This window comes from Lissotriton helveticus, chromosome 2_1 (genome assembly GCF_964261635.1).
Source record: "Lissotriton helveticus chromosome 2_1, aLisHel1.1, whole genome shotgun sequence".
In the NCBI taxonomy this organism is placed as follows: domain Eukaryota; kingdom Metazoa; phylum Chordata; class Amphibia; order Caudata; family Salamandridae; genus Lissotriton; species Lissotriton helveticus.
The window spans coordinates 694,189,485-694,214,947 of NC_136059.1; the positions used below are offsets into that span (position 1 = coordinate 694,189,485).

Here is a 25,463-nt window from a genome sequence, read left to right on the forward strand (position 1 = left end):
GCCGTATGACGACGCCTACCAATGCGCAGGGGTACTGCTGACGTAAAAAACTTTCAGAATTCAGTCTGACGCCTGGGGATATTCTAAGGTAAGGAATCTATCACTAACATGTCTCTTTCAGATAAGAAACCCAGTTGGTAAAGAAAGGAGGTAACCTAGTATGTTCACACAGGATGCAAGTGGAGCATGTTTAGATTGCTAAAATATCTTGGCGATAAGGTATTGAGTGACACAGGAGCAGATCTTTCCCATGATCACTCTAGGTCGACTGCAGTAGAAAAAGGTTATTTTGAATTATCTGCCACGAGACCTTCAGCAAGATGCAGAAGGTTTCCAATCCGTTTTAAAGATTTTGTAATGAGATAAAGACGGTATGGAAGGGACATGTTGACATGCTGTTCAGAGAGATTTTTGCTTTCCGTGTTCTCCTTAGTTCTCATTGTTAGCTCAATCTCTTGGTTATGAGTAATGTTAGATTCATTTTTCTGTATTGTTTCTTTTTTGGTATGTAAGGAGAAAGTGTTGTAATGGTTATGCATATTACTTTAATGCTTACTGTAGCTACTGCTAAGAACGTGCAGTTCATGCCAAGAATGGTCAAAGTCTACATGGTAGGATTGTTCCTTGCAGGGAGAGGTAGAGATTGGGAGCTGGACTGGCAGGCGGCAGTGTTGCATGTGTGCATTGAAGATACATTAAAGAACTTGAAAAACATTGCAACACGTGCTATTTTAACAACTTACCCGTGGAGCAGGCAACAACACCTAAAGAGTTCCAGTATAGGTGGTTTTGACTATCCAGCATTACTGCTTTTTTAAGACACTGTAAAAAAGTATACAATATTTCATTGAGTATATACTGGGGTAGCATATTAAACAGAGCACTGCACAATATATATATATATATATATATATATATATATATATATATATATATATATATATATATATAGATAGATATTAGACTGGTTAGGTTACCAGAAATCAACTCAGAAACATATGCAAACAAATTATATAGCCAAGAAAAATCAAAATATGCCCGTAATAAGAACATTGTCAACATATTTGCATTCTTAGAAATATTCAAACAAGATTTGAAGCAATATGCCAAAAGTCAAATATCCGGGCACAGTTATTAAGTTAGCTAGCAGGGCATTAAAGATTGGCACTGCATTTTCAGAGAAGGCTCACTGCAAGGTTTTAGTTTTTCAAAAGCTGGTGACCTTCATTCAGAATACATCTGTACTACATCTAACACTAAGCTAGGAAAGAGTAGAAACAGTGATGTCTTGATGCCTCAATCACTGAGTCTTCTCAGGAGCACAATAGGATACAGTGTTAAAAGTGGCACCCAGGTAAAGCAGAATGAGTGCTGCAGTCCCCCTCCTATACAGGGTCTCTCGGGTTCTTCAGTTACCAGTAGCAGCATGGACTGAGTACTGAAACACAGGCAAAATAAGCAGGAGCCAAATAATGTATTTGAATGAACTTAGGTAAAGCATGGTGATCTGCCCAGGCCGAAGACAATTACAGATATACATTCTACGTAAGAAGATGAGAAACAAAAATGGGTCAAGTGTAAGTACTGCATTGTGCATGAATAGTTTAACCAGTTGAATAAGTTGTAAGGCTTAAATAATTTTAGTAAGGTTACCTTCCCCAGTGCCATTTATACCTTCAAAATTGAGATCAAGATCCCCAGGGATAATAAATCTAAGCACAAAGGGACTGATTGCTTCCGCTAGCATTGTAATGCACGTCATCTGATCCAGGAGAACAATAGATAATTGAGCCTGAGAAGGAAAAATTATGGGACAGGCAAAAAGAAAAAAATCATGCTTTTACTGTCAGCACTAGAAGATCTTTTATGGTGCAGATGTAGATTGTTTTAAAAACAATAGCAATGCTGACATCCCGTACAAACATAGGGGACTCCTCGGGAAAGTTAAGTAGGGTCCCCTCTGGATCTATCTCCCCCTAAATTCTTAGTCCAGGGAATGGATGCCAATCCACTTTGGAACAGAGTCATGTTGGGCAGGAAGGAAGTAGAATGTCTGCCGTTCTCGTATTCGGTTAGTAGGTTGGACTGTTGGTGGTAGGCTTTTGGGCTGCCTGTCTCTAGTGCAAGGATACGCCTTGCACTAGATAAATCTGGTTATTATTATATCCATCTGTTTACATTTGACAATACGGTTCCATTCGGGAAGGGCTTGTGCTATGCTATGTTGTACTATGTCTGGTTTCGAACAATTATTCAGTTATGTTTCCGTTAGAAATAAGACATCAGGGATATTATCCGTAATGAATTTAAAAATATTATAGCTGTTTCACTGGGGAGTGGTAGTTAAGACCAAAAAAGAGAAATGTAACTCATTGGCAGGCATGGCTCGAATCATCGGCAAGGTTTAGTGTGAACCTATAGTTACAGAAAATACATTTCATAGATGAGTTGCTGTGAGAAGTTGGCCTGATACATGATGCTCACTAGTTCTAGTGATCACCTTGTATCAGTCCAAACAACCCTTATGGTGATTGGATGTAAGTCAACCTTATAGACCAGCTATCCTAATGGTAGCATGGACAAAGCAGTCTTAGGTTAAACTCTTTTGGCATGTGAAGCTAGCTGTTTTACCACAATACAACCCCTTGAATTCCTTCTGGGTAGAGGAAGTGTCTTGGGACCCACCCCCATTCTTGGAGTTTTGGGGCCCTGGGGAAGTCTTCTCTGTAGATGTATCCCCACCCTTCTCTTGAGGCTTGGTAGTCTCTTTCTTTTGGTCACCACCCTGATTCTTAGGCCTAATCCTGGTTCTGACCCATTTGTCTGCCCTCTTACCCAATTCTTGCGGAGAGGTCAGGTCAGAGTCCACCAGGTGCTGGTGCAAAAACTGGTTTTGACAGTTATTTAAGATTTGCTCTCTCATTATGAGACTGTACAATCCTGTGTAATTAGTAACTTTACTTCCCAATAACCAGCCCTCCAGAGCCTTAGTAGCACAATCTACAAAATCAGTCCAATCCTGAGCCTGAGTTTTCTGGGTGTCTCTGAACATTAACCTGTACTGTTCAGTGGTTAAGCCAAACCCATCAATCAGTGCATTTTTCAGGACTTGGTAGTCATTAGCATCCTCATCTCTAACAGTGAGGAGCTTATCTCTTCCTTTGCCTTCAAAGGAGAGCCTCAATATAGCTGCCCACTAACTCTGGGGTACCTGCTGTACTTTGCAGGCCCTCTCCAGAGCAGTTATCCACTTGTGGATATCATCTCCTGTCTTATAGGAGGGCACTATTTTACTCAGGTTTCTAGTATCAAAACCCCTTTCTCTATCCCTAGGGATATTGCTGCCACCAGTGGGGACTACCCCACTCAACTGTTGCTCTCTAGCAAAGGCAAGCTTCTCTTTGGCAAGGGCAAGTTCTTCCCTTTGGATCCTCAGATTAGCCTCCTTCATCTTTGCTTCATGCTCTCTCCTCTGAGGGGAAGTCATTCTCCTCTGAGCAAATGCATAAGAGTGCACAGATCTATTGGAGTCCCTAGAATGAGATCTATCTCTTCTAACTCCAAAGTTAGGCCTGCTTAGGATTAGCACTGGGGGTCCCCCAGTTCCTTCCCTATGCATGTCTAAGTTGGCCCTGGTAAGTCTGCTGACTACTACAGGACCTTTGACTGCCTCATCCCCAGATGGTTCCTCTTCCTCCTCCTCCTCATCTACATCCTCTGTTTCAGGGAGGTCTGGATCACCACGAGTACCTTCTAAGGCAGGCATGCTCCTATCTGGATTAGAGGGGTCTGTGTCAGCAGCCCTATAGCATCATATGTCTCTAAGAGACCTAACAGAAAAGGAGTGGTAGGGTTAGAACCCTGTTTCAATTTCCTGGAGGTACACAATTGTCTCATCTCCTGGAAACTGACAGCTGCATATCTGGAAAGGACCTGTGGAGGGTCCCTAACCACTAGGGGAGTCTCTGAAGTCTCTCCATGGGTAGACATGCTTTCTAGTGAGGTGTAAGTTATGCACCTACCTACACTATGGGTTTTCCTACTGATCCCTTGCTAAGAGTTGTAGTCAGAGTGTGCTAGGCCCTTTCTACTACAACAGCTGGTTCAGTAGAACTCAGAGTATTTCTAAGCTTGTTATATGTACCTATAGTACCTTATGTGATCTTTCAAATGATATTTCAAGATTATATGTGGTAAGAACAACAGCAAGCTCAAATCCCAACCGCTGCACACCAATGTGAGAAGTTGGCCTGATATATGATGCTCACTAGTTCTAGTGATCACCTTGTATCAGTCCAAATGGTGATTGGTTGTAAGTCAACCTTATAGACCAGCTATCCTAATGGTAGCATGGACAAAGCAGTCTTAGGCTAAACTCTTTTGGCATGTGAAGCTAGCTGTTTTAACCACAATACAACCCCTTGAATACCAGATGAAAGGACACCACACAGGTTGTTATGAAAATAAACAGTATATTTATTAATAACAAACACCTCTGAACTCTTTATGAGGTCAGAGGGCTAAGCACATGACAACCTCTTAGGAAAAATACAATAAGTTGCACAAAATTACAATGGTGCCCCAGGGGCACGACAAACCATATACTAAGTAAGTGGAATGTGGAAGTCGATAGGAAGAATGGAGCTGTCCAGAGGCTGGAGGTTCGCTAGGACTACGCTATCTTCACCTTAGGTAAGTAATAGGAGGCCCACGGGACGCATGTGCAGAGTGTGAACTCGCACGCGAGATGCGTAACAACGTCTATGGACAGTACAGTTCAAGTAAAAGGTGAGTACGGACAACCCTGACTGGTTAGAACTAAAACGACTGTGGAACTGGACACTAGGACAGTTAAACTACCCTAGAGCACCGAAATGCTCTTGTTACCTCACCCACGGGCTGCGGGTGCATAGGTGTCAAAGTGTGTCGGGTTCTCGCGTTGAAGTCTAGGGAGCCTGGAGGAAAAGATGCTGCAGGCGACCAGGAGGAAGATGTCCGGTGCGATCCAAGGGTGGATCGGTGAAGAAGAGGACCTGAAAGCAGAGGGGACAGTGTTCAAAGTCACTAGCCAGTGACCGGTGTGGAACCAGGAAGGAACCAGATGCTGTCGTCGCGATCAGGTGAAGAGTGGACGCTTGTCTCTGCAGCCACGTGGACCAGGAGGTGTCTTCGACTACCAGGATGGAGGCACGAGCTGTCCCATGCAGGCTCTCGCTGTCGGCGGTGTTGGATCCGGAATCGGCGTCAACAGGCCTTGGCAAAGGCAACCCACGCGGTGAGTGAAAACGGCGTCTGGAGTGGACCAGGAGGGTCCGGGGTGCTCCTCTTTTGGAAGGGAGCAAGGGCCAGTCTGGAGCAACCAGACCAGCAGTGAAGGTTTGGAAGTTCGTCGTCTAGGAGGCCACTAGCCAGCCGGCAAGTGACCAGACAACACGTCAAGCAGCAAACAAGCAGAAGGGCCCCGCGCAGATCTCGTGGACGCTGGAGGCCTGGTCTTCGGTGCAGGAGCTGCTCGGGGCTGGGGCTTCTCAGTCCCCAAAGCACTTCGTCGAGGTTACCTCAGAAGTCGTGCTGGAAGCGAAGTGCAGTTTCTTTCAAGATGGCCAGTCCCACGTGTCTCGTCACACCCACGGATCTCAGCTGTGCTGCAGATGTAGGTAGAGGTCGGAGAGGTCTGGGAGTCCGGGTCTCGTCGGGCTCTGAAGTCTGGATCCTCGAGGGAAGACGACAAAGTGAAGCTGCTGGACGCTTGATGGTGCCTGCTTGTGCAGGGTGGACACTCCTTGCCCACAAGGGAGATTCTTCAGTCTTCTGTGGAGCAGAACGTCGAAGTCCAGAGTTTCTTCTTGTAAAGTCGTTCAGGATAATCTAATTTGGAATGGGACCAGCTCCTACCTTTATTCTCCTAAAGGGGGCTGCACTACTGACTAGGTCCCTCCCCTGGGTGAGACCAGGAAGGGGGGTGGCTACACCCCCTATCCTTTGTCCGGTTTTCGCGCCAGAGCTGGGGCAGGGATGCCCCAGCAACTGGTTTGAACCGGTGTATGCACAGGACACCTTGTGTGCCCCGGGCATGTCTCATTCCTTTCAGGCCTGCCCTACCCAATACACAAAATCCTGTCTGGGGTGGTGCTAGCACCTCCCAAGGCAGGAAACCCTTTGTCCAAGCCTCCCTCGCTGGAAGAACTCCCAGCAGCTGGAGGTCAGACTTGTGTCTGTGTTGGCAGCATCTATTTTGTGATGCCAAGGCTTTACCGGGGTTCACAGTTACATACATGGCGTGTCCCTCTAGAAGGGTGGAATGCTACCCCCGTCGCCAGAATTGGCGAGGGGGTAGTATTCCAATTCGTATGACACCTTACTCGACATGTTTTGATAATGCTATACCAAAGTTAGCATTTAACCGCGAGGATTATAATGCACTTAAGAGTATATGGTATAGCGTTATCATGGAACAACTATTAGGACTTGGTTCCCCAAGCTGCAGACGGGCTCAGCTCATGCCAGAGCACCATCTCACATAATTCCAAGCACTCTACCCTCAGGATTGATAAGGCCTGCCATAGGAGTGACTGACAGGAATATATGTGCCCATTTTGAGGTTAGATATAGGTATACTATATCTACAGCAAAGGGTGATTACACCACCTTGCCCCAGCTGTCTTAGCAGCCAGTTGTGTCAGTTTTGGATGGCCAGCCAGGGGTGGCATAATACATGCTGCAGCCCCTGGTAGGCCCTGGGTACACCTATGCCCTGGGTACCTAAGGTACACTGTACAGGGACTGATAAGGTGACTCAGTATCCAATTAGATATGTACCTAAGGTACATGGAGTCCATTTTAACAGAGAGAGCAGGAAGCCTGGGGTCCTGAATAGCAGGATCCCAGGCCAACTAAGTCAAAAACCAGCAAAACACTAGGCAAAAAGTTGGGGGTAACCATAGTCAGATATCCACCTTCCTACAGTTGCTCATTGGATAAAAGCTATGTGTGCATTCTGGTAAATGAGCATGGAGCCCGAATGTAATTGTTCAGGGGAATACTGAAGGGGTTTGTTATAATTTGGAGCAGGGTATATATATATATATATATATACCCTGTCGTACTTAGGGTGTATACTGCAAAAACAGCAAGGTGATAGATGGAGTGCTTGAAATAATCTCAGTCACTGGCAGTCGCTCAATCCCTCTATGCCACCTCAGTTTGGACATAGCTATGCAAATCAGTCTTGACCCTGCTCCAATGGGAACAGTACAACCTGAACTGATAAGCCCAGTCCTCGCTGAACTAGAATAAAAGCAACATAGGACCACATTCTGTTTTATGTTCCAGTGCAGCTTCCCTTCTTTGCCTTTTGTGTGGGAAGGGGGTTCTGCTCCCATTAGGGCACTCCACATGCCTTCTTCTTTGAGTGCAGCTGGGGAGCCCATTTCCGGCTGGGATCCCCGTGCAGACAGCATCTTCCCTTGCTGCCGTGAGAACCGGCAGCTCTTCTCTGCTGCCTGCTCCACCAGGCAGGGAGGTAAATGTCTGTTGTGGTCCCCGCTCCTGCCAGGCCCATCACTACTGGGAGGAGCATGTCTGTGTTCCCCCATCACCTTCCTGGTGCCGGGGCCCAGGGTTTGGATCCCAGGCTCCTCCTTTTGAGGGAGGGCGGTGGCACTCCCTTGCTGATACTTGCATCAGGAGCCCGAAGTTGGCATCCCAGACCCTGTTCTGGCCTTCCAGAGAATTAGAGGGGGTGATGTCGCTCTCCTAATGTCTCGCTGGTAGCGGGGGCCAGGTGATGAAAACACGGCCGCAGTGCATAAACTGGACCGAGGTTAGGATCTATAGGAGGGAGGATCAGCTTTGCCTTTAACTGGTTACAATGCCAGGACCTTTCCCACCAAAACTTCGAAGATTATATCACAGACGGTGGAGGTTTCGTTGACGCCGGAGCCTAGACGATGCTTACTGAATGTGTGGGAACCGAATGATCTAACACGCCCGGCGCAAACGTGGGCCACACTGGGAATAATGGTAGCAAAGCGCAATATAGCACAAAAGTGGGGTGCGGGAGAGTCGCCAACACGCACAGCATGGTGTGGGGATCTAGACACGGCCATGGTGGCCGGGAAAGCAGCATTCATTAATCGAGGCGGTCCTCAGAAGTGGAGCAGGCTTTGGGGGGCCTGGAACAAATTCAGGGGGTACATTTGTGAGCCACCAAGGACACAGAAGGACAGTGAGTCGGAAGAGGACAATGATGGGGGGACGGGAAGTTCATGAGGGGAACTCTGTACTCTGCTATTCTGTGTGTACCATTATTGCGCACACTGCCATATTGCCGATGATGTCTGAAGTGATTGTCTGTATGTACTATTTGACCAACATGTGCCTTGATTATAATTACAATAAAAAGAGTTTTTAAAAAAAACAAAGAGGATCCTCCCTCCTTTGTTGGTTCCAAGGTTTTGGGGCTCCTTCCTTTGTTTAGTGGGCCTGGGCTGGCCCATCTCTGGTACAGTGAAACAGCTAATTAATGAATGCAGAATCTTCTTCCCCATCCCTTTCTTCTCAGGAGAGTAAGGCAATTAACTTGCCCCAGCAAGGTGACAAAAAGGCCTGGGCTCTGATCTTGAGTTTAGCCAGCAAAATAAAACAATTCTGGCTGACCCCTAAAAATGAACAAAAACCTTCTTGACGCTTGCAGATTTGATCTTGGTGCATATTTTCTGCTCCATTTACATAAGTCTCTGGACCATGTAGGTCAAAAGGAAGTGAAACTGCGTTCTAAGGCATATTTTCCTCCATATGCACAATAAATTGTCACTGCAGACAAGACAGTAAACCACACTGACTTTCCCAGTGACTGTACCTTAACATTATATGTCCTACCCCAGATTAATATATGTTATATTCTGGTCGTCTCCTTCCCTGCTGCCTGTGTGTGTGATGTCATTAGAATGTTCGTGTATGCATGGTTTGAATGTGTGGTCAGTTTGAGTGAGTGGGGCTGAGCAGCTGGATGCTGCTCCCGGTGGGGCCTTCCTTACTACCTAACTTATAACTAATAAAACTACTTAAGAACACCTACGACTATTGGAATTGCTTACCTTTCAAAGATACTTTCATCAATTTTACAGTGGCGACGATCGTGAAAGAACTACGCGTACAGGAACTATATTTGAAACATGGAACTACAAAGATGTGAAGAGAAGCTTTAAAAAAAAAAGACAAGCAACGCTTTTGATGCCCCACCGGTGTCATGTTACATCTGACAGCCTACTGAAGACATTCTTTCTAAAGGTATGTTTCAAGCGTTGGACTTTGTGTGCCCTATTTGTTTAAAACTTGCTGATTTAATTATCGGGGCTGTCGGAATTTCACAGTAAAGACCGAGCCTCAGCGTGAAGCAGTGATGGACATTGCGTGGCTGGTATGCCTGGAAACCTGTAATGCCTTTGGTGCTAATTGTTACGATCGGGTCCCAGTTTAAAGTGACCAAGTTACGTGTTGTCGGGGGCAAAGATCGGGCCCGATGTTAAAGTTGGATGGTACCAACCTTTCAGCAGTTTGTGTGAGGCGGCAACTTTGAGCAATGTTGAAGACACTGGAAATGTTTATTGCGGTAATCGGGGGTCAACATCGAGCCCTGGAGTAAAGTGTCATTTTTTTAGGTGCTCCATCCGTTTCAGGTTGAATTATATGGGGCTGCAGAGTGCTCAGTTCTGTTCATGCTCAGTTTTATACATGTTTTATATTGTTGAACCACGTCAGTTAGAGGTGTTCAGTTATACAGAGAGCCGCTCGGGAGTCATGTACCCCGTGCGCTGGGTGTCATGTACCCTTTGAAGTATGTTTTGCCCTGGTATGTGTTTGAAAAGTCATTTGGGGAGTCATGTACCCCGTGCAGAGTGTTGTAACTTGAGTACATTAAGTTGGGGAGTCATGTACCCCATGCACTAGGAGTCATGCACCTTGTGCTGTGTGTTTTATTTTAGGTGTGTTTCGGGGAGTCATGTATCCCGTGTGTTGGGGAGTTATGTACCCCTTTGATATGTGTTTTGGGTATATTTCTATTGTAGACTGTGTTGTGTGGTGTGTTGCTTAGCTTAGAACTGCTGCGTCCTGTCTTTGTTATTCTTAGGGGCGCCATTTATATTTAGTTTCCTTTTTATTGCTTTTCGTGACAGTCTGGCCAACTGACATGATTTGTGATATTTAGGGTTTTGGTTTGTGATGGGGGAGGGTGGTTATGTGAGGTCTAATTTGTCAGATTGAATTGTTATGTGATGTTTTTGCATTGGTTTTTGCACAAGGTGATATTATGCCTCTTTTCATGTTTTGTGCAAGAATTCCTATATTATGCTATATTGCTATTTCATAATTTTTATTTGTAGTCATTCATTTATTTTTGTTAACTGCTTATTTGAAATCCTGACCTTGTCATCATCAGGGCATACTGTATTTATTTTCTCTTGCTTTCTTTTGTTTTCATTGCTTTAAAGGAGGGAGATGTGTTATATTCTGGTCGTCTCCTTACCTGCTGCTCAGCCTGTGTGTGTGATGTCATTAGAATGTTCGTGTATGCATGGTTTGAATGTGTGGTCCGTTTGAGTGAGTGGGGATGAGCAGCTGGATGCTGCTACCGGTGGGGCCTTCCTTACTACCTAACTTATAACTAATAAACCTACTTAAGAACACCTACGACTATTGGATTTGCTTACCTTTCAAAGATACTTTCATTAATTTTACAATATCTAATACTGCAGAGTCCCCCCTGTGCAGGCTACCTGTGCGCAGTCACTAGGCTGCGCATGACAGCAGTCTCCCATGCACAGCCCTGCCACCTGTGGACACATGTAATCAGCCACATCGCCTGTTGTGAGTCTCAACCACAGTAAACATGCCAAAAACCAGGTGATCAAAAAAAGAAACATTCGGACAGAATAAGGGGGCAAAACCAAATTTCATTACAAATAGTAAAATGGTTGAATCCCTCAAGGATGAGGCAGGCTGAGATCTAAGGGGGCAGTATGTTCCAATAGTAGACATCTAGAAGGTATAGGTGTAGGAACTGGAATTCTGCACAAGGTGCTTTGGTTGTGGCCAGCAAGTTTCGGTAGATGGATCATAGATTCCTCGAGGGTGTATTGTGTAGTAGGATGTTAGCAAAGGGCTTGAGAGGTACTGGCAACCATTTTTTACACAACTCTTAACAATTTGTAGTGGGGTACCTTTGAACGGGCAGCCACCCCGATGCATGATGAGAGATGTGGCAATGTGACCAGGCAAGTTGGCTATGGTTCTGGTGGCAATGTTGAACACCATGTCTACCTTGGAGAATGAAAATTGGAGGGGGCTGATTAACAGGCTATTACATTAAGCTAATTTACAAAGAATTAGTCAACCACGTAACCACTAAACCTAGCCGCCTATTCTAAGCAACACAACTTTAACTTGCCCTTCTAGTTATTTGCAAAATATTCCACCTGCATTGTTTTAAATTTCAGCAACTTTTGGGACCTTCACATTTCTTTTTTTAAGTATGTTTTTGGGAAACAAAAGAATGCATCAGGCTCCACACTAGTCAGGCAGCATGTACAAAAGGAATATTAATGAATACAATATTTATACTTTTGCTGGGGAAATGACATGAACCATTTTTGTTTCCTTGAATTCATGTTCCACCTTTCCCTTGCTGGGCCCCAGGCAGATGCTAAATAATTTCTCACAGTACAGTTATTAATAAATCATTGATAGGCAGCACGACTTCGGCAGTTAGGGGTAGCCAAACCACAGAAACCTGCTGTAGTTCCACAAGTGCAGGAGAATGGTATTGTGGTTCTCAACCCTCATAGTGGCTATGCCCAGATGACAAAAGCCAGCAGAATGTTAGCCAGGAGAATAGGCAACAGCCTGAGTCTCAAAAGCAAGGTTCCCATCAAGGCATCCACACTGTCTCACTCAGGCTGTTAAACATAAATCCATTTAGGGACCTCACCAATTGAATTGAAGAAGCGCATGTGTCTTCCTCATCCCAGCTGACCAGCAGCAATACTCAGTTACAACCCCATCTCATTACTCCACAATCCTCAGCCAGGATGGGACGTGGATTGCAGAGAACAGTCTCATAAATGCATGAGGACAATAGACACAGCCAGGCATGATAATCAAAGGAGTCCTTTGGATGAAATTATCTCATGTTTTACCATTAACAGCCCACCCAGGTAGGGAGACAAATTGTCCAATGTAAAAGGGAGTCACGACTTTTGGCCAGTACGATGTCAAGAGATTTGACGTTTCTCAAGATGCTCTACGACCGACTGTGGTTAGCCTGCCTTCTACAGCCAGTATTCGAAGTAGGGGAAACCCCAAGCTCCAAAGACGGACAGTAACCACTGCCTTCGTTTTTGTGGACACTCAAAGGGCACTGATATGGTGAATGAGAGGGTGGCTAATTGAAAATGTTCCTGGCCTACCTTGAACCACAGGTAATGTCTGTGGGACAGCAGGAAGGCTACATGAAGAGTAGCAACTCTATCCTTTCTCTGGGTCCCGAACACTCTTGATGGCTCCTATGGAAAAATAAAACTTGCACCTTCTACAGCAGAATGGACAGGTGTTTCCCTAAGATTCGCTCGGATATGGGATGAAGAGTTGATGAAGGAGAAAGAAATAGAAGGGCATATGTGAGAAGTTGGGTTTATGTTGCAGTAGCCCCCCCACTTTTTGTCAGATTACTGATGCACTTTTGCATCAGTACCCAACTTACCTCTCGCAGTGGTGGTCGCACCCAGAACACCTTTGTCCCCAAGCCTGCAGTGCCTTTGCAAACCAGAGGTTACCCATTGCAAACAACAGGGCGCCCGACATCCAAACAGCACCATGCACCCGGCTGCTCTAGTGCTGCTGAGGGTGCACATTTGGTGCTACTTTCTCTTCCCATTTGCCCTGAGCTGATGTCTGGGAGCTTTGCTCCCACAACCAAGTGGCCTGCTCGTCAGCAGCCACCAACCGGAAGCTGCCTATTCCACATTGCATAATATTGGGCCTCAGCACTCTGCACCCGGCCACGCTAGTGCCGCTGAGGGTGTAACAAGAGTGCATCCCTGACCCTGGGGGACCCCTGAGTCTACCCCCAGAACCTCAACTCCCACTACCAAATACTTACCCTAAAACCGAAATCACTATTTTCCTCCATACGATAACATTGACTGTTTTACTTGGAAAAGTTTCTAAGTGTAGAGTTTAAAAACCTAAAGAAATTCTTTAAAAATGTACTAACCAACAAACACGATTTTACTTAAGTTCAGTCTTTGAGTGTGTGAATTCGTTTGCTGACTGAGTGTGTACAACAAATGCTTGACACTGTCCTCTGATAAAGCCATACTGCTCGACCACACTACCACAAATAGACAGTGAGGTGCTATCTAACTTTTACCTCTGCCTACCTTTGGGATTCCAGTAGACTCTGTGCACACTATACCTCACTTTGGTATAGTATATACAGAGCCAGCTTCCTACAGCCTAGCCATGCTGAACAATTCGAAATACCCGATTGATTGCCGCCCATGGAGAAAATGCTTAATCGTGCCTCCCACAGGGTGGGATTTTGTCAGAAATTTCAGGCTAAATTGGCTTGGTCACAATTTGAAAAGAGTACTGGGAGGAATGTTCCCATCGTAGGCCTGCAAGTTGCCTACCAGATCCACATCCCCATCCCCATTCCCGAAAGGGCAGAGGCGATGACAGCAGCAGTTGGGAAGGCTGAGGCTGCCCATATGCCAGTCCTTTAGATCAGACGTTGCTTTGGAATTTTCTAAGTTGAAAAACAAAAGAAACGGTTCACCAGGGATCAAAAGACCCAGGGAGCGTACCATGGCTCTAGCTTCTTTGAAATGTTCCAATGCAGAAACATGTTTTTCGACAAACAAGTATCAACTATTGAATGGCATATCCAGGAGAGAGGAATGTATGTCTTCAGACAATCCTGTGGGGCATATACATGCATGAAAGGGAATAACCACACCGTTGCCAACTGCCCTTCCCCGAAAATCAGTAGTAATAAGGTAAGCACGGTTCATATATTTGGCTGCACTTGACCATCCAGAATGGTTTGAAATAGTAAGGTCCTAAGATGTTCTGGAACGGTCAGCAAGATCTTGTTGGGTTAGTCCCATAGGGCATGAATATATTGGCCCAATAAGCGGACTGTGTTGACCAATCTCAATGGTAGCCTAGCCAAACTGAACACTTTAAAAGTGCCTCAATCTTCTTAGACTCTTAATTCTGAGGTGTTGTGGGCAATGAACTTGGGTTCACCATGTTGGCTGAAGCCAGACTCACTGAAGTGGCATGTTTAGTGAGAAAATCATTAGTGAACACATCAGATTCACCAGGTGCTGGTCTGTGCTGTCGGGCCATCTGCCTGTTCACTGGTGGGTACAAGACAGGCTTTAACCAAGTGTCCATTAAAGTGTTAATGAGGGCCTCAATGAAAGGGAGCAACGGTGTCAACATGGGCGGGATCAATGAATGTCATGCAGCAGGGTGGAAGCCTGCACCGGAGGCAGTATAGAGACTGTAATGAGTCCAAAGGAGTCAGACGGAGCCAAGGATGGCTCCACCTGTTTTAACGCAACTGAGGAACCCTGGGGATCCTTGTCGCGCGAAGGTGCACCAGAGGAAGCCTAAAGATTACCAACTGAGCTCACTTGAAGGCATTCAATTTGCTGTGGTGTTGTTGGTGGCCTGGGAAATTTCTGGAGATCTGGCCAGAGACGGACTTGCATAGTGATCCCTCGCACCTTCTATTTGGATGGACAGTGGCTCATGTTGTCCCTTTTCGCTTTCTTGTGTTTGCATTCGAACTTCATTTATAGCTTACCAGAGGGCTTTGACTGCTAAGTTTTTATCTCTTGGAAGCAACCTCGGAAGCACTAGTCTGCACTCTCAACTCTGAGCAGGAGTGGGACGTACATGTGGCCTGTGACTATTTGTGTGCCCTATTGTACATATTTGATTCTTGGTCCCAAATCACACTGAGGTGCACAATGGCACACTTGTTGCACAAATGTCCTGAGCCCAACCACTATATACATGCCTCTTGTGACTCCGTGTCTGGCATCTGTTTTCTACAATTGAGACAAGGTTTGAAACCTTTAATCTTAGGGGAGATCCTCCCCTAGCACCCTGGATTTTTGTATTAGGAATTGTTGGGAGACTGACAAAACTGCAAATGGAGTTCTGGATCAGCACCAGAAGGCATGGGAAGAAAGGAACTGACGAAGTAACAGGGGTGGTGCTTATACTAGGCTCCGTTCTGTTGCTCTGTACAACGAGCAGCCCACAGGAGATTTGATGGTAAAATCTTTTTGGGTCCAAGCTGGCACCTGGGGAGTATGTCAAGATCTTACAAGAAATAAGCAGTAACCAGACCTATGATGGGCTGCCCTGATGTATGGCCTTCATCCCCGAGATATGTGATGCATCATTATTAAGGACATTACATTTATTACTTCAGAAAAAGTATATTTGGAGGGTGGGGGTCCTGTAGTTTCAGAATTCAGTAGTTAACACACAAAAACAACATGCACAGTAATAAAAAACAGTCGCTGGATAATTTACATTATATGGCGGTAGTAAAACAATGCAAACCTGTAAAGACTTTTCCAGTAACTCTCGGACATCGCCATTCTTGTCTGTTAAGTTTTTTGCTTGACAATAGTAATTAATCCCAAGATCACACCAAAGATTTGCTGAAGACTGCAGTTTCAAAGCTCTGCTGTAGCACCTAAAGAAATAATATTTCAGTGCAATTGCTTAAATACAAAAAAGTTAATAAATTGCATTATATTTATATTTTCAGTTTCCATTTGCTATGATTTTCTGGTGTATTTTTTCAGTGTTATCCAACGTTATCAAAAAGTGTAAAACTCAGTGGTAATCGGTGTTTACTCTTTTTTTTTTGCTCTGTAAAAATATTACTGGTTAGGCTCATTTCAGAGCATATAAAGAAATGTGCGTTTATTTCCTTCCTCCCCTCTTAATTTGTATTGTCAATTATTTCTCCCTTCTTTATTACTCAAAACTTCCTTCCTTGGACCCGTTTCTTTAATTCTGTCAATTTACTTTTCATTATTTCCCCACTGTTTGTTGAACTTCCCTACACTCAAATACCTCCCTTCAGGAACCCAGTTCCACCGTATGCCAAGCGTGTGCATGGATGCAAATAGGTTGGCACTTCTGTAAGATTTGATTAAAGTAGAAAAAGATTAATGGCGATCATTTTACACACTTTCCATGCTGTTCTGCTATTTAGACAAAAGGCAAAAAGCAGCTGAATCAAGAGGTGGAGTGCTTGGTGCTCTATTATTGGAAGCCAGTATCACTCTATCCTATTCTTTGTCTTGAGATACAGAGAAAGAACTGAACTGATAAATCTATGACCACTGTCTTGTCTGGGACTTTTCTTGCTCTGCCTAGAAGAACAAGGTACTTACCTTCGGTAACTATGTATCTGACAGAGACATATTCTGGCTGCAGATTCCTTAACTTAGAATATCCCTCAGGCGTCAGACTGACCTGGAAAACTTTGCGCAGCAGCACCTCTGCCCGCCGAGAGGCGGCGCCGTACGACGCCACCCTAACTTCGTCCATGGAGGTGACATCAGCGGAGCCATATATGCCCCGCCTGGCGCGCCGACATAGGCAGAGGGGCTTTAGTGACCAGCAAACTGTGCTGCTGTATGAAGAAGCAGCTAAGGTCGAAAATAAACTTCATAACCCGTAGTATGATTTGATTCGTTTGGCTGTACAGTTCACACAGTGAATAAAGTTTTATTTACATTTTAGAGCTATGTCTGCGGGATTTTGTATTTATTTCAAAGCCAGCACAAGGTCATCTAGTTATTAATTTTTAATAGTTGTGTGGCCTTTGTTTATTCTGAAGCAGTGTAGGACTGTGTTCTTGCAGGGCATGTGTGAGAATTGCACAAGGTACTTTACATTTGGCTTCTGTACAGAGTCCACTGTACAAGTGCATGTTATATCTATGGAAAGAAAAAGCACAAGTACATTTGTTTCTTTTTGTATGCCGGCACAGCGGTTTGTACAAGTGATGTTTGTACATGTCAAACCTTATTTCTCCACCATAAGTTCCAAGCTTCATTTTGACATGGAGGAATTAGGAGTGAATTGGTATGTTTACTAGTTCTGCATAAATAGGAAAGAACAGGAATCTAATTTAAAAAACTAAACGCTATTAAATGTTGTTGGAAATCCACCTTTTCTGCATGATCACACTGGATCTTTTGCCTTTGCTGTACCTTATTTTTGTTGCTGACTTTGGAACTCTGTGCATACTACCCCTGCTAGCCAGTAGTAAAGTGACTGTGCTCACCTCTTAATCATGGTTGAATAGGCATACTCCCAATTGGTATATTTAGCATGGCTGTAAGCCCTTAGCATAAGTTACAAATTGTACTGAGGGCCTGAATGTTAAATGCCACTAGTAGGTTGCAGCATCTATGATGCCATCTACTACAGAAGCAGTACAAACATAGTTTCAGGCCTAACACTGAAGACTGACTGTAACAGTGCCAAGAAAGCACTACGACCTGTCGAAATTAACCCTTTTGACAGGTGAAAACTTTCTCAATATTAATTAGTCACACCTGTACGCCTTGATGACCAAATGGCAGGTGTGTGGAATTTAATAGTTGGACATGTGGAAATGTAATGTTAACATCTCCTTACAGCGACTATCACCCAAAAGCTACTTTAACTGAACAAAGGATGGTTGTCTCATAGAAAAAAAAAAGGAAGTAATATTAAATACTATTTCTGTGTCTCGGTAATGGGACTAGACAGAAAAAAAATTAAATAACTCATTTTAACAGTTATTATAAATTCAATTTTCGGACTTCCCATAAATATTAACGCCGGAAGTTCCTGGAAGCTAAACTGCATCGGTTGTCCAGCTTCTCCCAGCCAGTGTTTAGCCTTGAGAAGGTGAGAAAAAGGTGTTGAATGCCTCCCAGGAGCAAACAATAGGTTGACTGACTGGGTTGAAATGATTCCTCTGAATTCCACAGAATCTGCAGGGTGGGGGCTGCGAGCATCCTACTGCAGTGTCAAAACCAGCCTGAGTATCAAGCCCTTTCTCACAGGTCAGATGGGTTTACATGCAACACTTGCAGCAACTCTTGGGCATCGATGGTCTGGTTGCTGGAGGTAGATATGTGGGATTACTACGCACCCACTAAAGAACCCTTTCTGGACATGCAGATGATCAGAAGAGACCTGGACCTACTGTCTGTGACCTGAGAGGAGTCCTAAAAGACTGGACCTCCTCTATCTTCTACCTAGAACATAGAAGTGGACTCCAAGGGTCAGCTAGCTGACCTCCTGTGTGGCTACAGGAAAAACAAGGTGCAAGAGTTTTTTTTCCTGGAGGTACCCAGCTGATCTTTGGCAACTAGTCTCAACCACACCCCGCAGCAGGTCCAAATGCCTCCCCTGAGGACCGGGGGTGTTTTAAAGTGTACTTCTGTGGTTGATTGGGAGTTAAAGGACCAAGTCAGAAGTTAAAATGCTTGACTAGGACTACCTAGTTGGTTTGTTTGATCATCGCTCCATCAAGGTCAACCTAAGTTGCGCCTAGGTCCCAGTCTACCAAGACAATCGACTATCATGGGCGCTTAGTGCTTTTTTGTGCTATTTCTATTTAAAATTTTTAACCTTCATATCTCTGGTTCCCCTTATTGGCTTCGTGTTGGTTTTTAGTCTATTTATTTATAACATTTTACTCTATTTTTCGAATTCTGCTTGGGATTTTTATTATATTGCATTTTGATTGTATTACTCTTTGGGTACTACATACATACCTTACACACTGCCCTACGTTAAGCCTCTATGCTCTGTGCCATTACTAACAGAGGGTGGAGCTAAAGTTAATTTATTGACTTTGAAGGTCCATCCTTACAAGTATTGTGAGTATTCCTTGAGGCAGATAGTTACACACGCCAAATAATAATCAACTTTCTTTAAGTTATATAGAGATTGAATAGCCAGCCAGTGGCTGGCAAAGTTCCCTCGAGGTAGAGTTGAATTAACTGGATTGTTCACATTGTAAATCCCAGTGAAACGTATTGAAGTTTGTTTTAAATAAACAGCTTCTGGGCGATATTTAGATTGAAAACCAAAATTGTGATGGATACCTACAGCGTTTGTGTTCCACATGGTTCACTCAAACTCGTTAAATCACGCTTAAACTGGGCCAGTTAGCAGTCAAAAAGCACCTGTGGTGAATAATGTTCTCTCGAAATACGCAAGACTATGATCCTCTAGCCTCTGTAAAAATTTATTTTTCTTACCTCAAAATTTCTGAGGACTTATGTGGATTTTCACAACCTCATGGGAAGGGGACTGCAGACCTAGACCTGTAAATATATATAACTATGTTCCTAAGCTTGTCCTATCTTAGTGCTGATTGTACCATGTAGAGAGGTTGCCATATTGTAACAGAAGTTTACTTGTGTATAGTGAGAAATAATGAAGTAAACGTCTCGAAAGTGTTAAAGATGTAATGTACCGGATCTATTCTATTGAATTGAAAATTGAGTGTGTCCATAGTGTATATTGATGTGCATAGTCCCCATTACAAAATCTTTGTTTGTTTACAGAATACATGAAAAGGAATGAGGAAATATATGCAACCTCAGTTATAGGAATTATGCAAAAATCTGCATATCATTTAATAGGGACTTGTGTTTGCACCAAAACAGTCCCTATAGGGGCGTGGCTAGCGCCTGAGCAACATGGCCGCAACTTAGAGAGGCTCCGTAACCCCCTTGTAGAGCCTAGCCGATCCGCGTACTAATCCGCAACTCCTTCTGCCCCCAAACAAAGGAGAGACGACCGGGAGGTGCCGAGAACCTAATGGTGGTGTTTTGGCCGCGAGATCTGACTTCCAGCGGCGGCGGACATTCTGCGGTCTGATGGAGACACGGGAGCCAGGACCTCAATTTTCGTGGCTGCCCAGCAACAGCGCACTGCGGCCCGGATCGAAGGGGTGCTGCGGGGGCGGGTGACAGAGGACGGCCCCCCCCCCGCCCGCAGGATAGCAACGACAAGACTGCCTGGACTACCCTGCAGCTGGGGGGCTGAGTGCTGAGACCCCCTCAGTGGGATAACATCAGGGTGCTGTAAGCGCCTTACGCGGCGGAGGGACTGTGACCGCGGCCGCCATTTTATGACCAGACGCAGTGGCGGGGCGACTGCCCGGGGCATTTGATGGGCCGGGGTCTGGCACTGGCAACCACAGACACTACTACTCCTAATGGCCCTTAACACTGCTGCGGACCTACTATTGGACTGAACGGTCAGCCTTTATACACCTTTCTGGACGGCCCGACTGAGGTGGCGAGGTGCTGGGAGGCGATACAGATGGCGACTTTCTCCATAACTGCCGCTCGTAAGGCGGACCAACGAACGGCACTGGCTGAGGAATGCTGGGGCACCCCCTGAGGAACTAGGCAGCTGGAGGTGACGTAAATTGATTGGCTGATACCGCGGCACACCTGGGGCAGAAGATTTGCTCCCTACGGCGAAAGTGAGAGTGTCGAAAGGCGCAGCCCGACGGGCCGTGTGGGGTTTTCGGTGCCCTCAGGCGGGTGGCGGTGACTGGCGCCTGGGGTCCAACCGGTGCATTTACACGGCCTGCAATCATGAGTAACAGATACGCAAGGGGGCCTACCCAGCCCAAGCTCAACAAGTTTGCGTATACCAAGACACAGGCGGATGCACAAGACAAGGCGGCACGTCTTCCAATGACACCAGTGCAGGTGCGGCCCCGGAGGTGACCCTACTGGACATCATGACCACCCTGAATAAGGTGGACTCACGCATTGAGACCCTGGCCATAGATTAGCGCTGATCCGTGCTGACTTCAACAAGATGTCTACTAGGGTGTCAGAGGTCGAAACTACTAAGACGGTCCTGTCTACCGACACAGCCGCCCTGAAAAGGCAGATGAAACAACTGGAGATGGACAATAAACTTATGGCAGCAAAGCTTGAGGATCAGGAGGGACGGTCGAGGCGGAACAACATACGCCTTATAGGTGTGCCGGAGAGCTCAGGTGGCCCGGCCCTCGATCTCTTTGTAGCGGATCTGGTTGCGACTCATCTTCAGCCGAAGGGCTTGTTGAAGTTCTTCTCAGTCGAGAGGGCACATCGGGTCTCTGGGGGAAGGCCAAGACCGGGAGCTCCGCCACGGCCGATCCTGGCCCGTATTTTTCATTTCAAAGACAGGGATGTGATCCTGCAGGCCGCACGTAAAGCTCCTCCAATCCGCATAGACAATGCCTCTATCACAATTTTTCCGGACTACACCGCAGCAGTCACGAAACAACTTACAGGTGTTCTCGACGTCAAGAAGGCCCTACGTGACCGAGGAGTCAAGTACTCAATGTTGTTCACCGCCAAACTCCGGGTGGAATCCGACGGGAAGACGTGGTTTTTCTCGACACCGAAAGAGGTGCAGGACTGGCTGGACGGCTGGCGCAAGGTCCCCAGGAAGGGGCTCACTGGGGAACGTGAGACAAAGCGAGGCGATCATCACGCCGATATGGAACAGGACTGCACACAGGGCTTTGATGTGGCATGAGACGCCAGGTGATGACGGGACATGTAATGCTGCAGAGTGGCTGCTGTGCTGCTTGCTGACGGCCGCCCACATCCGGGTGTCCCTACAGGGCCATTAGTAGAATCGTTAATTGTAATTTCCGCCTTGCTCGACTACTGAACAGGTACTTTCTGATGTGCGTGAGTGGTGAGGCCTATTGTGAAACGATTGCTATACCCCTGCTGCTGTTGATTTTCTCAGCCAGTCCGACAATGCACAACAGAGGGGCAAAGGAACTATACAGTTGTTTGAGGGAAGGGGCTCTGGGAGGCGGAGGGAGTTCTTTCTTACCCCCGTTGCTCTTGTGTTGGGGAGGGATACTAAGCACTCTGCTTTGTTGGGGAGACAGGTAGTTGTGAATCCGTTGAGCAGGGAGGGGGGATGGAGGAGGGGGGGCTTGTTGGCAGTTGTTTTGTCGTTCTGTGCTGCCCTCATTAGGGTGCACAGGATGGAATGTGAAATTGGTAGTCAATCAAGCAGGGAGATAAGGTGGGGGGAGGTAGGGGTAACCGAATCACTGCAAGCTGTTCAACACACTGTTTCGGGAGGGAGTTGGGTATTCGCACACTCATCTAGAAATTTGGTGGGGGAAAGGGTATTGTTTTTAAGAATTTGTTTGTTGTTTCCTGCACAGTTCAACATGGCATATCTAAGGACACACAAGGCTGCGGCTACTACACGGCTGTATGGTCATGTTGAGCTAATATTGATACAATCGGTACTTAACATCTATGTCTGTACACGATCACAGCGGCGATAGTCCCCAACCGACTCCACTGTCCCCCGGGACCCCACTGGCGGTGATCACGTGGAATGTACGGGGCTTGGGAGACAAGGCGAAGAGGGGTCTAGTATTGCAATATCTGAAACGATGCGCGCCTGCGGTAGCTCTCCTACAGGAGACACATTTGCTGGGTTCAACATGTAAGGCACTGGACAGGTGGGTCTATAGAATAGTGGCACACTCAGAGTTTTCATCTGGATCTCGAGGAGTGGGTATTTTGGTCAAAAAGCAGTTCCCATTGATAATACAACAGACTCACATAGATGGTCCGGGCCGCTTCGTGGCTATCACATGCCAGTGGGAGGGGAAGACGTTCAACCTGGTTTTGGTTTATATCCCGCCCTCACTACATGCGGTAGCACATCCTGCACTGCATACGTTTCTGCTTAACCTTCCGGACGCAGTAATGGTGATTGGGGGCGACTTAAATGTTGTAGTGGACGGCGACATGGAGAGATGCCCTGCCAGGCCTAATGCGACGGGAGGGTTACGTATGACTGGATTGCTGGATGCCCTAGGACTTACAGATGCGTGGCACTACAAGCACCCTACTTCAAAACAATACACCTTTCACTCCAGGGTTCACAACTGTCTCACCCGCATTAATTACTTCCAGTCTCCCCCGCTGCCTTGGGAGGGGTGCAAGACGTCCATATCCGGCCCCGGGGCATATCGGATCACTCACCGATATTGTTGTCCTACACATGTCACCGAGCAGTGAGGCGCCGCATCTTCCCCATTTACTCAAGTTATTTACTTATACCTGAGGTAATGAAGGGACTCAAGGAAACCACAACCCTTTTTTTCCATGAAAACGCGTCTTCGGTGGATTCACCCAGCATTTTATGGGAAGCATACAAAATTGTGATACGGGGTCAGGCCATAGTCTCCATCGCAGGATATAACAAGCATTTACAATGCAATAGGTCTCGCAGCATTAAAGTTTGAGTTATTGGTATTGTGTATGTCAATGCCAATATTTTTAACTTTCGCAAATGTGACACCTATAGCATTTCTATTGCAATTTGTGTTGTATTTACGTGACTTAGATGTATTGATATTACAAATAACAATGGTTTTTAATTTTTTTAAATAATTAATACTTAAATAAAAGTTATTATAATTTATAATGACAATAGCTTAAGATTTTGTAAATATCTTTTGTAAATTAGGTGCCATGCTTACCAGTAAAAGGCTGGCTCTAAGGGAGTTAGTTTTCGGTAAGAATGTCACCAGGCACCAAAGGCACGCAGCTGCCGAAGATAAAGTGCCACGGCATTTGTGCCAATTTTAATTAAAAAAATAAAATCATGATTCTGGGCAAATTATTTGACCTCCCTGTGCATAAAATTGTAAATATGTGTGGAATGTAACGTGATTGTAAATATATAAAATGTAATATCACAAATGTGCAAATCTCCTGTTCATGCTTTGTTGCCAACCATGTGGGTTTTCTTCAGATCCATACAAACATACGTACATTATCTGGGGGTGGATGTGTGTGGGTGTGTGTGTGGGTGGGTTGGGTGGGTTGTGTGTGTGTGTGTGTGTGTGTGTGTGTGTGGGTGGGTTGTGTGTGTGTGTGTGTGTGGGTTGTGTGTGGGTGTGTGTGTGGGTGTCTGTGTGTGGGTGTGTGTGTGTGGGTGTCTGTGTGTGGGTGTGTGTGGGTGTGTGTGTGGGTGTGTGTGTGGATGTGTGTGTGTGTGGGGGGGGGGGTTGTGGGGGTGGTGTGGGTTGTGTGTGTGGGGGGGGGGGGTGTGGGGTTGTGCGTGTGAGTGGTTGTGTGTGTGGGTTATGTGTGGCTGTATTTACAAAGTCCAGGCCCTAATTTATAGTCCCTTCTTAGGCATCCAAACCCTCTCGAACCAGAAAATGTTTTTTTAATATGGTCTGGTAGGTTGATCACAAAAGTTCGCTACAACTTACAGATTGTGGACACATCGTCTCAGAAAGTGTTGTTGTTCGCTACCAGGTGAAGCCATTGTGGCACACAGAGTACAGTTTTTTAATTCTATATCGGGAGGTGCTGTGGAAAACGTATTTGCGTTCTGTTTCAAAAAAATGCTTTTACAGCTAAGCATTCACCATAATATAATGGCTTAAAAAACAATGTAAAGCCTGTATCCTTCGACTTTCACAAATAACTAATTATAATTCTACAAAAAAAACAACTTTGACAACACTGCATTTGGATACACAATAATCTTAGCCTCTAGACTGGAATACAGGAATTGTGTTGTTTGGTACTGGGCATGAAGAAAAATACAAAGCTACATTCTTTATGCCGCCTCCGTTGAAACTAAATTCACACTTTTAAAATATGTTATCCCTAACAAATACCGCTACATTACTTGACAATGAAAAGACTGGAAAATAAGGGTAACATGAACTTCCTTCAAAACACACCTTTCTGCAGTCTTGTGTCTCCATTGGTGCACGCACCGGAAGTCAGGCAATGTCGCCTGTGACGGGGGCGGGGCCGCGTCCGGACCGGAAGAGGAGGCAGGCGGAGTAAATGCGTATCGCGGCCCGGGGCTCCTATGAGCGGTGGAGAGCCCCGGGGCCGCCACCAGGAGGTTACGCAAGTGTTGCGGGGCTCCCTTGACCAAGAGGGAGCCCTGGGAAAGGAGCTGGCAAGAGCCGCAGCGGCGGAGTCCCCCGAGATTGGCCCGGTAAGTTAAAAAGGGCTGGGGGGGTCTTGGTGAACTTGTGTGTGTGTCTGTGTGCGACGGGGGGGGAGCACTCGTGTGTCTGTGCGCGTGTGTATGTGTGGGGGGGGTGTCTGTATGTGCGTGCGTGCATGGCAGATCGTGTGTGTGTGTGTGTCTGTGTGAATGCGCGACAGCAGCTGGCCACAGCGAGCGCGTGCGCGTGCCAGTTTCAAATCGCCTCCAAGGAGATGCGCGCGGCCAGGATTGTCTCCTGGAAAGCAGACACGTCGACAAAAGGTCTTCGGCGAGAACGCGCTTCCACGCGCTTAGCCGAGACCTAAAAAGGGCAAGAG

The 25,463-nt window shown here is 45.9% G+C and overlaps 1 protein-coding gene across 1 annotated transcript in view; it reads right to left on the reverse strand.

Annotated features, from left to right (window-relative positions):
* SKIC3 (SKI3 subunit of superkiller complex) overlaps positions 1-25,463 on the reverse strand; it is a 1,397,627-nt gene that overhangs the window by 628,297 nt on the left and 743,867 nt on the right. Inside the window, exons 20-21 of the mRNA XM_078675399.1 lie at positions 15,646-15,781; positions 744-822 (exon numbers count right to left, since the gene is read on the reverse strand). Coding sequence (XP_078531525.1) covers positions 744-822; positions 15,646-15,781 — 215 coding nt within the window. The remainder of the gene's footprint in view (positions 1-743; positions 823-15,645; positions 15,782-25,463) is intronic.